Source organism: Palaemon carinicauda, chromosome 27, assembly GCF_036898095.1.
Source record: "Palaemon carinicauda isolate YSFRI2023 chromosome 27, ASM3689809v2, whole genome shotgun sequence".
Classification (NCBI taxonomy): Eukaryota; Metazoa; Arthropoda; class Malacostraca; order Decapoda; family Palaemonidae; genus Palaemon; species Palaemon carinicauda.
In genome coordinates, this window is record NC_090751.1 from 83,975,337 (window position 1) to 83,990,088 (window position 14,752).

The 14,752-nt window shown below is 35.2% G+C and overlaps 1 protein-coding gene across 2 annotated transcripts in view; it reads right to left on the minus strand.

Annotated features, from left to right (window-relative positions):
• LOC137620779 (uncharacterized) overlaps positions 1-14,752 on the minus strand; it is a 650,311-nt gene that overhangs the window by 615,404 nt on the left and 20,155 nt on the right. For both annotated transcript variants that reach the window (XM_068351207.1, XM_068351206.1), the window contains exons 2-4: positions 6,439-6,615; positions 5,734-5,985; positions 1,689-1,841 (exon numbers count right to left, since the gene is read on the minus strand). In XM_068351207.1, coding sequence (XP_068207308.1) covers positions 1,689-1,841; positions 5,734-5,985; positions 6,439-6,615 — 582 coding nt within the window. The remainder of the gene's footprint in view (positions 1-1,688; positions 1,842-5,733; positions 5,986-6,438; positions 6,616-14,752) is intronic.

Here is a 14,752-nt window from a genome sequence, read left to right on the forward strand (position 1 = left end):
AAGTTTGAACATGAGGAAGACATAAAAGAAGTTTTTTTTCTAAATGAAAGGTCTTCTCATATCCAAATGATACACACAAATTATTGAACAGCCATAAAAACCTAGACAAATGAGAACATAAGTCACTTTGTATTCTCTATAAGGTAGCTGAATAGATTACCTTAATTCGGCCACTTAAACAAGTATTTCTTTACTCTAAGCCATTGTGATTTGCCAGGGACTGTCTACAGAAAACAATTAAGCAATTCTTAATGATCTAACAAACAGAATCTATATTAAAATAAAAATCATTGACACTAGGCAAGAGTCCATACAAGTTAAGCTGATTCGAGTGAGGAATATCTAGGTTGATCTAACATGAATGCTTTGAGGAGAGAGCAAGATTATCCTCAACTGTTAAGTCCTCATCAGTTCATTAACGGTGGAACTGTTGTGCCATTTGACATATTGGTTGTTAAATGCCATACAGTTGAATCTAGGAAAGCTCTGCTCCTCAAAATTACCAATTCTAGCTCACCCGTGATTCACCACTTTTGCTAGCTCAAGAAGAAAGCTTATCAAATCAAACATATTCCAGTACATCAGGAGAGGTCTACAGAGAAATTGAGAGGAGACAGCATTATCAAAGCCATTAAGGAAATCTTTACTGCAATCATGGATCTTTTTATGGGCATCAATCTATTATAGTGACCCTGTAAGCCACCAAACAGATTCCTTAGCATTATCATAGGAGAAAATGCTTTACGGTGACCACACATACAACCTAGGAGATTTCTTAACCCTTTTTCCAGGAATAAATGATTAACAGTGACCATGTCACCAAACATGCGGACTATTGCATTAACTGCTACCACCAGATTTAATACTTCATGGAAATAAGAGCTTTTTCTTTAAAATAAAGTGTACAAACAACACAATATCCAGCTAAAACTTTGCTTTAATGTGAATATTCAAATTGTCTTTCCTCATCTGCAATCTAGCGTATAAACCTGCATCATGTGAGTCCAAGAAACTGCACAACCACATGCTAAGTTATTCAGCCTTTTTCCAATTCTATATGTCTCTTCTTACTCAAGTTAGCAGAAAATGCAAAATGAAAATTTCACCAGACTTATAACCTACTTGACTTGCAATTGATACTAACAAAAATTCCAAAACAAAAACATTAATATGACAAATTTGAAAATAATTTGTATTTTTCCTGACTAATACAAACCTGTAGCTATTTATCAGAGATTATCTTTTGGCAAAAATGGAAGGTTGGCCAAAAGATAATCCATAAAAAATAGAGTAAAGATAGTTAGTGAAGGAACAAACTTAGTCTTTTAAAATAACCTACAATGAAATACAACACATTCACTTATTAAATTTAGCTCATGGCAAATTTATAAGGCCAATAAAAATCTTCTTCTGGCTGATTCCTTTGAACAACAGCCTCTATAGGGTGGTGCACTATGAATTTCTGCCAATCATAATTTCTTTGATAACTACTTGTAATTTTTACCATTAAACAAAAAGAACTAACAGCACTATAATATATGTTGCATCTTTAAAAGATATATAAAAAGTAAGACTATATGTGCATCACTTCTGTAATTGAAATATATTGGATCATATATAAATATAAGAATTAGCACATTTATAAAGTCACATTACATATAATAGCTAGTTCCCCGACTATGTCTCACCCTTTCTCCTGCATCATTAGATAAGGAAACGGATTGAGATGTTGGCATGTCTCGTATACTAGCCAACCGAGCAACAGGGTTGTTAGAAGGGGTATGAGTAGATTGCACTGGATCTGAGACAACTGGATCAATTGGTTCAAACGGATGTAGTTCCTGAAATGTTTAAATCGATGTTAATGGCAACAGAACAATATGAATTTTGTAATTACGTAAAATGATATAATTTAGAGATAAGAGGGAGAATACAATATTTTAGTAATGGTCTTTAGTCTATTTTTCTTATACAAAGAAAATAAAAATAATTAGTGATCGAATAAATATATTATAAGAACATGACATGGATTTCCATCTTACAAATATGTAGTACACATACATAATATATATATATATATATATATATATATATATATATATATATATATATATATATATATATATATATATATATATATATAGTGTATATTTATACTGTATATATATATATATATATATATATATATATATATATATATATATATATATATATATATATATATATATATATATATATACTGTATATATATAAATCATGAATACGACAATAACCTATGTGCTTTTTCAATGGCCATTACTGGCTTTGGAAAATGGCTTCCTGCTGAAAAAAATATGAAAAAGAGAAAAAGAAAAACTGTATAAACACATACAGTATATATATATATATATATATATATATATATATATATATATATATATATATATATATATATATACATATATACATATATATACATACATATATATATATATATATATATATATATATATATATATATATATATATATATATATATATATATATATCCACACAGCACAGACCATTATAAGTATTTGTCAGTACCAAAGTATGAAAATTCAGTGATGAATAATCGTATCAAAATAGTTGCTTGAAAATTGAATTACATACAATTGCTCCAAAGAATACTCTTCAATAAAACCAACCCAAAATATGTAAATTTAATCAATCATATCAATTTCTGTGTGTAAACTCATGTAATTAGAAGTTACATATACGGTTAATTTGTTGAATCTGTTTCTGTTTATAAAATAACCAAGCAAAATGATCCCAACATAATATCGATGATGAAAATAATTTATGAAAGATTGGTCTGATGACCTGGCACTGAAACCAATAGATTATTTAAGACTGAAGAGAGGGAGTTAAGAGTGACTGGGATATTCAAAACTGTGAAGAGAGGGAGATGAAGAGTCACTAGATTACTCAAGATTGTGAAGAGAGGGAGTAGACAGTAACCAGGTTATACAAAACTGTGAAGAAAGGGAGTAGAGAGTAACTAGGTTATTCAAGACTGTGATGAAAGGGAGTAGAAAGTAATTAGGTCATTCAAGATTGTGGCGAGGGAGTAGAGAGTAATTAGGTTATTCAAGACTGTGAACAGAGGCAGAGGAGAGTGACAGGGTTATTTAAGACTGTGAAGAGAGGGAGTAGAGAGTAACTAGGTTATTCAAGACTGTGAAGAGAGGGAGTAGAGAGTAACTAGGTTATTCAAGACTGTGAAGAGAGGGAGTAGACGGTAACTAGGTTATTCAAGACTGTGAAGAGAGGGAGTAAAGAGTAACTAGGTTATTCAAGACTATGAAGAGAGGGAGTAGAGAGTAACTAGGTTATTCAAGACTTTGAAGAGAGGGAGTAGACGGTAACTAGGTTATTCAAGACTGCGAAGAGAGGGAGTAGAGAGTAACTAGGTTATTCAAGACTGTGATGAAAGGGAGTAGAAAGTAATTAGGTCATTCAAGATTGTGACGAGGGAGTAGAGAGTAATTAGGTTATTCAAGACTGTGAACAGAGGCAGAGGAGAGTGACAGGGTTATTTAAGACTGTGAAGAGAGGGAGTAGAGAGTAACTAGGTTATTCAAGAATGTGAAGAGAGGGAGTAGAGAGTAACTAGGTTATTCAAGACTGTGAAGAGAGGGAGTAGAGAGTAACTAGGTTATTCAAGACTGTGATGAAAGGGAGTAGAAAGTAATTAGGTCATTCAAGATTGTGGCGAGGGAGTAGAGAGTAATTAGGTTATTCAAGACTGTGAACAGAGGCAGAGGAGAGTGACAGGGTTATTTAAGACTGTGAAGAGAGGGAGTAGAGAGTAACTAGGTTATTCAAGACTGTGAAGAGAGGGAGTAGAGAGTAACTAGGTTATTCAAGACTGTGAAGAGAGGGAGTAGACGGTAACTAGGTTATTCAAGACTGTGAAGAGAGGGAGTAAAGAGTAACTAGGTTATTCAAGACTATGAAGAGAGGGAGTAGAGAGTAACTAGGTTATTCAAGACTTTGAAGAGAGGGAGTAGACGGTAACTAGGTTATTCAAGACTGCGAAGAGAGGGAGTAGAGAGTAACTAGGTTATTCAAGACTGTGAAGAGAGGGAGTAGACAGTAACTAGGTTATTCAAGGCTTTGAAGAGAGGGAGTAAAGAGTAACTAGGTTATTCAAGGCTTTGAAGAGAGGGAGTAAAGAGTAACTAGGTTATTCAAGACTGTGAAGAGAGGGAGTAGAAAGTAATTAGGTTATTTAAGACTGTGAACAGAGGGAGTAGAGAGTAACTAGGTTATTCAAGACTGTGAACAGAGGGAGTAGAGAGTAACTAGGTAATTCAAGACTGTGAAAAGAGGGAGTATACAGTAACTAGGTTATTCAAGACTGTGAAGAGAGGGAGTAAAGAGTAACTAGGTAATTCAAGACAGTGAAGAGAGGGAGTAGACAGTAACTAGGTTATTCAAGGCTTTGAAGAGAGGGAGTAAAGAGTGACTAGGTTATTCAAGACTGTGAAGAGGGAGTAGAGAGTAACTAGGTTATTCAAGGCTTTGAAGAGTGGGGATTGAGAGTAACTAGACTATTCATGACTGAGAAGAGAGAGTAGAAAATAACTAGGTTATTCAAGATTGTGGAGGGGGAGTAGAGAGTAATTAGTTTATTCAAGATTGTGGGCAGAGGGAGAGGAGAGCGATGGGGTTATTCAAGACTGTGAATAGAGAGATTTGAGTGTCACTAGGTTATTCACGACTGTGAAGAGACGGAGTAGATAGTAACTAGGTCATTCAAGATTGTGAAGAGATTAAGTCGAGAGTACAGTAACTGGACATCAAGACATAAAGAGATTGGGAAAATAAAAGATTAAGTACAAAATCTTAATTTGAAACGATGGAAACCCAACAGTTCCCTGGAAAAAAATAATAATAAAAAAGGATGAGGGAATGAAGGCAACATGAAAGGTTAATAAGTGGGTGCCGCTGCTAACGAAACAGACGATGCTAAGATCCTTTGGCAATGCCTACAGTGCATTAACAGCACACACCTAACGAGGATGTCTAGTGTCGATGAAAGCTTAAAGAAAGTAATTTACATAATTAAATGGTTTACAGTATCAACTTGGTTCATTATCCATATGGCATAAAATACAGGAAATATATGTCACAGTTTTATTTATAACTAGAGGGGTATTCAGTAGAGCGCAGACCTTTGCCACGGCAGCTTATTTCTCAACATTTTTCTTGACCTTGACCTTTGACCTTAACATATGAACCAAGTTAGTGTCTGTGACAAGGATGTCAAAACTTATGGCTGATTACGTGAATTGGACCTTTTGCTTGACTGTGACCTTGACCTTCCAAAATTTAATAATTTCCAGTTTTCTACATAACAATTAATCCCTGAAAATGTTAGTACTATATGATTAAAACTGTGGCCAGGAAGCTGTTCACAAACAAACAAACACACAGACAGGGGAAAAAACATAACCCCCTTTCAACTTCGTTGGTGGTAATAATAATGACAGCTATGAAGCAAAATTACAACAAACTGTATTGGTCACTACACCTGTATCCATATTACATCATAAAATGCCAACGACAGTCTTAAAATATACTGTAATTGCAGAATAATTAATAATCAATCTGACAAATAACTTTAGAAAGTCACTTAAATAACTGTATGAAAATCGATATAGAAATTAATATACAATAAAAAAGTCTAAAAAAAGGACTTAAACCTACAAAGGAAAGGTGGGGACGATGCAAGTTCTCAGAACTGGTGGATTTCCTCGAGTTCCAAGTGGGACTCCTAGATAACCTCTTGGCTCCGGATGACTTGACCTCTAATGCCGAGTAGGACCTCTCGCGCCTGAAATGTTCTGCTGCTGGAGGTTGAGGAGATGGCATGGGAGGACCTAAAACTTCTTCGTAGAGGGATCGAATGGTGGCTGTGTAATTCAATCGATCGTGACCGTTCAGTCTTTCGACGAGCAACTGTAAAGTCAGATCTTTGTGTTAGAAAGTGTTTGAATATCAAAACAATAGTATTATCATGTCAAGTCTTAGATTTCCACAATTTCTTGGTTTAGTGGTTCGGCATCAATGACCTTAAATGTCAGGATGCCAGAAAACCTCAAATCAATCAATCTTGGTTTAGAATTAAATAAAACTATCATAATCATCAGCAAAAAAAAAAAAAATAAATAAATAAAAAAAATAATTCTACACCCTGTGATGAAAAATATCTAAGCAATACACAGTTTATACGGATTTATAAGAAAAGGAAAATGTAAAAAAAAAAAGAAATCAATTTGTCTCAAGTAAATAAATCAGTTTACAAAACTAAATAAAAAACTCTAACATAATGAAAATTTCAAAGTTGCCATGGGTCTACAAGAATATCATATATTAATCAAACCTGAAATAATTTCAGAAACAAAAACAAACCTGAAATATATCTATTAGTGCCAGTCGGTGCGCTGGTATATTGTGCGTCATGGCCGCCAACGTAGACCTCAGACTCGAAGATATGTGGTTAACACAGCCAATAGAACTTCTGGAAGTTTTTGTTGACCCGTGTTCGGTTGCTGCCCACAGAGTCCGACCTAACGAAAACACCACAATCTGCAAGAAAATTTTCACAATCAATAAATGTAAAAGGACTCATAAAACAGATTTATAAGCAAAGCAGTGTCCTATTATCATAATTTTTTTGTCAAGATAATGATATAGTCATGCAATAGACCATGTCTATAGGTTCTTAAAATAGCGTTTATTATCCATTCAAATACAACAATAACAACAACATTAACAAAAAAAAAAAGCTGCTGTTTCTAGTCTACTGCAGGACAAAGGCCTCTGACATGTCCCTATTTAAGTCTGGAGTTAAGCCAGTATTCCTCACTACGCTGGCCAATGCGGATTGGTGACGGTGGGAGATTTTCACCAAGCATGGGTGGCCCTGACTAGAACAGGTTTGCTGATCATGGCAATACTCAAACCCTTTGGTACATATTCTATTTTCTCTAATAAAGGTGGGTCCTCAATATATAAACCAACTCAGATCACAATCATTCTTTACTACTTGATTCAAGTTTTGAACAATGTATACAAAACAATACAGTGCATATATATATATATATATATATATATATATATATATATATATATATATATATATATATATATATATATATATATATATATATATATATATATATATATATATGCTGTCCCTGTTGTCCCAGCTTCCTGTACCAGACTTCGATTCCCTGTCCGGTGTCATCCACCATTTCAGGTGATGCATCACTGGCCTCTTACCTTAAATGAATCTCGATCTTTCTGGATATAAAAACTTTTATTCTAACAACCCTTGCATTCTCATAAGTCCTGCTATAAATGTGGATGTCATGAGATTCAGGTAATAAAAGTTTGTGGCAGGCATAACAACTTTTATTTGTGTTCGATCTACCGGAATCCAGACATGGATGATTCTATATTCGATTGTCTTCTTACCATTATGGCTAAGATACAAGATGATAGAAAGGCTTCTTTTGTCTTTGTTGGTGATTTTAATGCTCACCATAGGGAGTGGTAAGTTCTATCTCTCCTACCGATCGCCATGGCTTAAGAGCTTTAGACTTTGCCTCTGAATCAGGCTGTGAGCAAATCATAAATGAAGCTACTCACAGGTCTGGTAATTCCTTGGGCCTCGTATATACCGACTCCCCTGGCGTTATAACTAGTAAGGTTGGTTCTCCAGTCGGGACATCTGATCATGCCTTGATTTCATTATTAGTGAAGACTGAGCAGCCTGTCCCTGATATATCATATTCTTGTAAAATTTATATGAAAACCCAAGCAGACTGGAATGGGATTTTACATGATCTTTTGTGCTTGAATTGGTCACAATTATATAATAGTGTAGATCCTGTTGTCCCTTTGAATGAGAATCTAGTCAACATAATTGATAGGCGTATCCCTTCTCGTGTGCTAAGGTACCGAGTGAAGGACAAACCGTGGTTCAATGATGATTGTAGACGTGCTTTTTTGGAGAAGCAGGAGGCTTATCAACTTTGGAAGGGTAACAGATCCGATTTGACCTGGAACAGCTATACTCAGCTTCGAGCTTTTGCTCAGAGAGTTTATGCCTCAACTGAAAAGGACTACAATTTAACCATAAAAGAAACACTTTCTGGCACAACTCAGGAACATAAATGGTGGTCTACCGTTAAATCTGCACTCTTTGGTGTAGATGCAACAGTTCCTCCTTTACTTAAACCAGATGGCTCAGTCACTCACTGTCCAAAGGAAAAGGCAACCCTTTTGGCTGATGTTTTTGACAGTAAACAGAGTAATGAAAAACTTGAACTTCCTCATTCCTGTTTTCCTGAGGCTAAACTAATCAGTTTAGCTTTTCGATCTCGTGAGATTAAAGCTCTGTTGGTGGACCTTGATGCTTATGGAGGTGTAGACCCAAATGGTATTTTTTCATTTGTTTTTTATAAAGACAGCAGATTTCTAGCTCCAAAGTTATCTGTTATTTTGCGCAAGTTAGCAAGAAGAGGAGCTTTTAGCACTAGTTGGAGAATTGGTAATGTTACTCCTCTATGTAAATGTGTTTGTGGTAGCTCAAGTCCCACTGATTACCGCCCAATTTCCATAACTCCCATACTATCTAAAGTTTTTGAACGTCTTCTGGCAAAACGTCTTAATAGGTTTGCTGAAGGTAATCTTCTACTCCCTAGTTTGCAATTTGGTTTTCGTAAAGGCCTTGGAGCATGTGATGCCCTTCTTACAATCTCCAATGCTGTACAGAAATCCCTTGATTGTGGTCGGGAAGTTCGTATGATTGGCCTTGACTTTAGTGCTTCCTTTGACCGTGTTAATCATGACGCCCTTGTTTTCAAACTGAAACAGTTGGGAGTGGGTGGGTCGTTCTTAGCATTATTATTGATTTTTTAAGTAAAAGATCTCAGAGAGTTGTTGTTGATGGGCACCATAGTGATTATAGGAATGTGATATCCGGTGTTCCACAGGATAGTGTTCTTGGCCCATTACTTTTCATACTATATACACATGACATGTGGTTTGGCCTAGAAAACAAGCTTGTTGCATATGCAGATGATGCTACTCTCTTTGCATCAATTCCATCCCCTGAATGTAGATCTAGGGTTGGTGAATCCCTTAATAGAGATTTAGCTAGAATTAGTGCATGGTGCAAATTATGGGGTATGAAGTTGAATCCTAACAAAACTCAAAGTATGATTGTAAGTAGGTCAAGGACGGTGGCTCCTCAACATCCAGATCTCAGTATTGATAATGTTTCTTTAAATATGTATGACTCTTTCAAAATTTTAGGTGTGATTCTCGACAGTAAACTTACTTTTGAGAAACATATAAGGTCTGTGTCTTCTTCAATTGCACAAAAAATAGGCTTATTGAGAAAGTCTTTCAAGATTTTCGGTGATCAATCTATTCTGAAGAAGTGTTTTAATTCTTTCATTCTACCTTGTTTTGAGTATTGTTCTCCTGTCTGGTGTTCAGCTGCTGATTCTCATCTTAGTTTGTTGGACAGAAACTTACGGTCTATTAAATTTCTTATTCCTGATCTAAATATTAATCTCTGGCACCGTCGTTCAATTAGTTCATTATGCATATTGCATAAGATTTTTCATAACTCTGACCATCCTTTACATTCAGATCTCCCTGGACAATTCTATTCTGTTCGTAATACTAGGCAGGCAGTTAATTCTAATAGCCAGGCCTTCTCCATCACGAGGCTCAATACTACGCAATACTCTAGAAGTTTTATTCCAGCTGTGACCAAGTTGTGGAATGATCTTCCTAATCGGGTGGTTGAATCAGTAGAACTTCAAAAGTTCAAAGTTGGAGCAAATGCTTTTTTGTTGACCAGGCGGACATGAGTCTTTTTATAGTTTATATATGACATATTTGTTTTTGATGTTGTTAATAGTTTATATATGACAAGTCTGTTTTGACGTTGTTACTTATTTAAGAATGATTTATTGTTAATTTGTTCTCTTCATTTATTTATTTCCTTATTTCTTTTCCTCACTGGGCTATTTTTCCCTGTTGGAGCCCCTGGGCTTATAGCATCTTGGTTTTCCAACTAGGGTTGTAGCTTGGCTAGTAATAATAATAATAATAATAATAATTTTCTCTAGACATCCCACCACTTTTCCCAGACTCCGTATCTTCTTTCCTGCAAACTCTCCTAACGATATAGCCCAAAAGATCTACATTGTCTCCTGGTCTCACCATGTGACCTAACCACCTCAAAGCACTGCTCCGTTTACGCGCCACCATTGTTACTATCTCTTTGTTTTACCATTATAATTCTTACATTATAGAACATCTTTATCCCGTTCATCTTTAAATTTTTTACCTATTCTCTTTCATTCATATACTAGTGTAAGCAGCTCCGTAAAAACGATAGCTAAATATTTAGATAGATATCCATATAGATTCAACCGTTCCCACCACACCAACCCCTCTTTTTCGTAACTACAACACGGCAGTTGAGGTTTCCGAGTGTACCTCTCGGTGTAACCCCTCTCACCAGGTTATCATCACTATTCCCTCTCCCACCTACCCGAGGGATGGGGGGAGACCGAGTAGTTATACATCCGGCACTGCCGCTCAGCGGGACCAGAAACAAATCTGTATGTATGTATGTATATATAAATATATCATCATTATCATCTCCTACACCTATTGACACAAAGGGCCTCGGTTAGATTTCGTCAGTCGTCTCTATCTTGAGCTTTTAATTCAATACTTCTTCTTTCATTATCATCTACTTCGTGCTTCATAGTCCTTAGCCATGTAGGCCTGGGTCTTCCAACTCTTCTAGTACCATCTGGAGCCTAGCTGAACGTTTCGTAAACTAATCTCTCTTGGGGTGTGCGAAGAGCATGCCCAAAACCATCTCCATCTACCCCTCAACATGATCTTATCTACACAGACACACACACACACACACATATATATATATATATATATATGTATATATATATATATATATATATATGTATGTATATATGTGTGTGTGTAAGATTGATATTCATTTGTACAAAAATAGAGCAACTAAAGTAGGCCTTTTGAATTTTCTAGACATAAGACAGGGATATAGCAAATGACACTAGTTTCTGCACTGAATATTGTGCGTGCGGGTGCTTTCAAAAACCTCACATGAATGTCAACAATCGCTGTTTTCTTTATTCATTATCAATTCATTACTAAGAATTTAACTTTGCTATTATACTACTCATAATATAAACAAATAACTTATAGCTACATTTTAGTCCAGAAAACTATGAAATGATGATAATTATTGGAACAATTAATAACAAGATGAGAGCATAGATGAATAGGCGTACGTGGGTTTTTAAAAGTAAAGTCATAGTTTACATTGTTTACGCCGAGGAAGTTTTCGAGAGAAGAAACCGATCATAGTGTACATACGGTACAGTTGATTAAAGCATCTACTGTGACTCTTAGACACGTCTCCGTCTCTCTCTCTCTCTCTCTCTCTCTCTCTCTCTCTCTCTCTCTCAACCCAAAATATTGAAATCCATCTTGTTATACCTATATTTATTCAACCCACACGATACGAACAAACCCTTCCCCTATTTCAAAATTCCAATTACATCCTTTTATTTCCATTAATCAATTCTCTACCGATTCCCTTTTGATTCCAATTCTACCATTCCATCCCGTCGCGCATTTGTTTTAATTCCTCGTTTCACAGATCGCCTGGAGCATCCTTTGATCTGAGTAACTACCTTCAACAACAATTCCCAGAATAGGTTCTTTCTACTCCTTCTTCAAGAGAGCAAAAGTAAATTCACTCAATTATAAAGGTCACACAAAGTAGTTGGTGTCTGTGTGTTTGTGGCTGTGTTTGTGTCAAAAGAACTCTGGCATAAACATTCAATGATATCTTAATTTAATTTCTTTTATTGTGAAGTTGAATGAGAAGGATGAGAACAAGGATATAAATTATAAACGTAGAATATTTATTATAAACTATTGGATCTCTAAATGATAAACCACGTTAATAAGGCCATGTCAACCGACTGTTAGACATAGTGTAAAGAAAATAAAAGAACATATAATTCAGTTCACAGGAAGAAGTTCAGTATTTTATATCTTTATCTAACTCAAAGAAAGTATTAGATACAGGTAAAAAAATCCAGTTCAAATTACATAATATATATATATATATATATATACATATATATATATATATATATATATTATATACAGATATATATATATATAATCATATATATATATATGTATATATATATATATATATATGTATATATATATATATATATATAAAGAGGGAGAGAGAGAGAGAGAGAGAGAGAGAGAGAGGATGTCAAGCAATACTTAGTAAGGCTTTCTGCATGCAGGAAAAAAGTGGCAACGGCCTAGAATTACTCCATGAGGCATCTTCAACGTGGAAAGAGGTAGGTGGTGACGTCTTCAAATAGTTTAGTAGTGATGTCACAAAATCAGGAGTTTATAGACATCATAAAATAAGGATTTTGCTAGTGATGTCATAACATGGAGTTCGCTGGCGATGTCATGAAATATGGAGTTTCATAGTGATGTTATAAGATACGAAAGTTGGTAGTGGTGTCATAAAATAAAGATTTTAGTAATAATGTCCAAATATAGGGAGATTACTAGTGATATAAGAAAATAAGAAGTTTAATAGCGACGTCATAAAATAAGTTCAGTAGTGATGTCAGAAAATGAAGTCTATTACTTATGTTATTGATGTCATAAAATAGAGTTTGGTTGTGATGTCACCCAGTTTTCAATTTGTCAAAACATACTTAGTTTAGATGTCATGATATCAAGAGTTTGGTACTGATGTCATCAAACATGTAGTTTGATAGTGATGTCAAAAAATTAATAAAATCACTTATCCACTTGATTATTACAACTCCCATTTCAAAGCCAACTGATTTACGTGAGCCCATTCCAATAAATTCCCCCAAGAGCTCTTCTTTAAATAAAGAGAGTAAACTATTATTAGTCGAGTGTGCCTCTAATTAGGGACAGCCTGCCAGCATCCAAACAACAACAACAACAACAGCAACAACATCATCAATAATAATAACCAGTGCGCAAACAACGCTCTGTGACTTTTCAAAACAATCCAGCTATGGCGTAACTAATAATAAAAAAACACTCGCATATAACATCAAAGAGATAAATTCCCATTAATCAGAAAAAAATTACGCTTCCGGTGTTATGCATATCTCTCTCTCTCTCTCTCTCTCTCTCTCTCTCTCTCTCTCTCTCTCTCTCTAATTAAAGGCTGCTTTGTTGTGGCCTTAGAGTTTTCCCATATATCAGTGAAAATACCTACTGTACATACGTAACTATAGAGGCACTCAATAGAGAGCATGCCTTTGCCATGCCAAGCAGTCTTATTTTGCTCTCAACTCCACTGCGTATTTGTATTTTGATGTATTTTCTTCCAAATCTAATTTATTTGTCCTTGGGTCATATCCCATATGTCCACCAAGTCTCGTTGAAATTGGTTTTGTAGTTTTTACGTAACGTTGTTAAAAAAAAAAAGAGAAACTAACAAAATATTGGCCATTTACTTAACTTTGCTATTATTTTCAAAGTAATTCTGCGTACTTGTACTTTGATGTACTTTATCCAAAACGTTACCGATTCATCCTTGGGTCATACCCAACATGACTACCAAGTTTTGTTAAAATCGGTACTGAAACTTTTGTGCAAAGTTGCTCACATACAAACAGTCAGACAGGGGGTGAATACATAACCTTCGCAAAATCTTCGACTTTGACGAAGACAATAAAAATATCCGTATTTAAACTAAATTAGGATTATTCGTGCGTTGTCGGAAATCTAATTACATACAGAACAAACATTAAATAATACATTGAAATGTCTACATTACTAAAATGGAAGACATAAACAAACTCAATAATTTTCTTTATTAGTTATGAAAGTGTAGTAATTGGATCTGAAACCCTCGAAGTACATCAAGAACAAACATTAAAATATTTACAATTATAGAGAGAGAGAGAGAGAGAGAGAGAGAGAGAGAGAGAGAGAGAGAGAGAGAAAGTTCATCTCCCCAACTTTTTCAATTCATCTTCTAAAAACTGTCGAGGATGACAGATGCCGCCAAACTTATTCACCGTAAAGCATATATTACTTTAAAGAAATATGTGGAAAATAAACATTACAGAAGCACTTACAACCATATATATAACTAAACAGTTCTATTTACAAATATAAGAATGTTACCAATTTAAAGTTTTAAATATCACCTATGAATGGCAAAATAGAACAATGCCCTAGACATTGACCATATGTACAGTTGGACACAGGAATTCATGGCACACCTCGCTCTGAGGAAGTGCCAATGTCAAACAGCGACCAAGTAACCTCTTCATATGGTTAGGACCAAGGAGGGCCAGACAATGACTACTGATGACTCAGCAGGTAAACCTATGGGCTCCCCTAAAACTCCCAATCCATAGCTCACAAGGATGGTGAGGCTGTAGACACTACTAAAAACTATCGAGCTAGAGCGGGGCTCAAACTCCATTCTATTTTAGCCCGTTTACACGCCCGAACATCAATTCAAACACAGGGTTGTCGAACAAGGCTCGACGAGCTGTTCGCCCGTGTAAACCCAGCTTAGCATATTGCCAGGGAATGACGTTTCCGATAGACT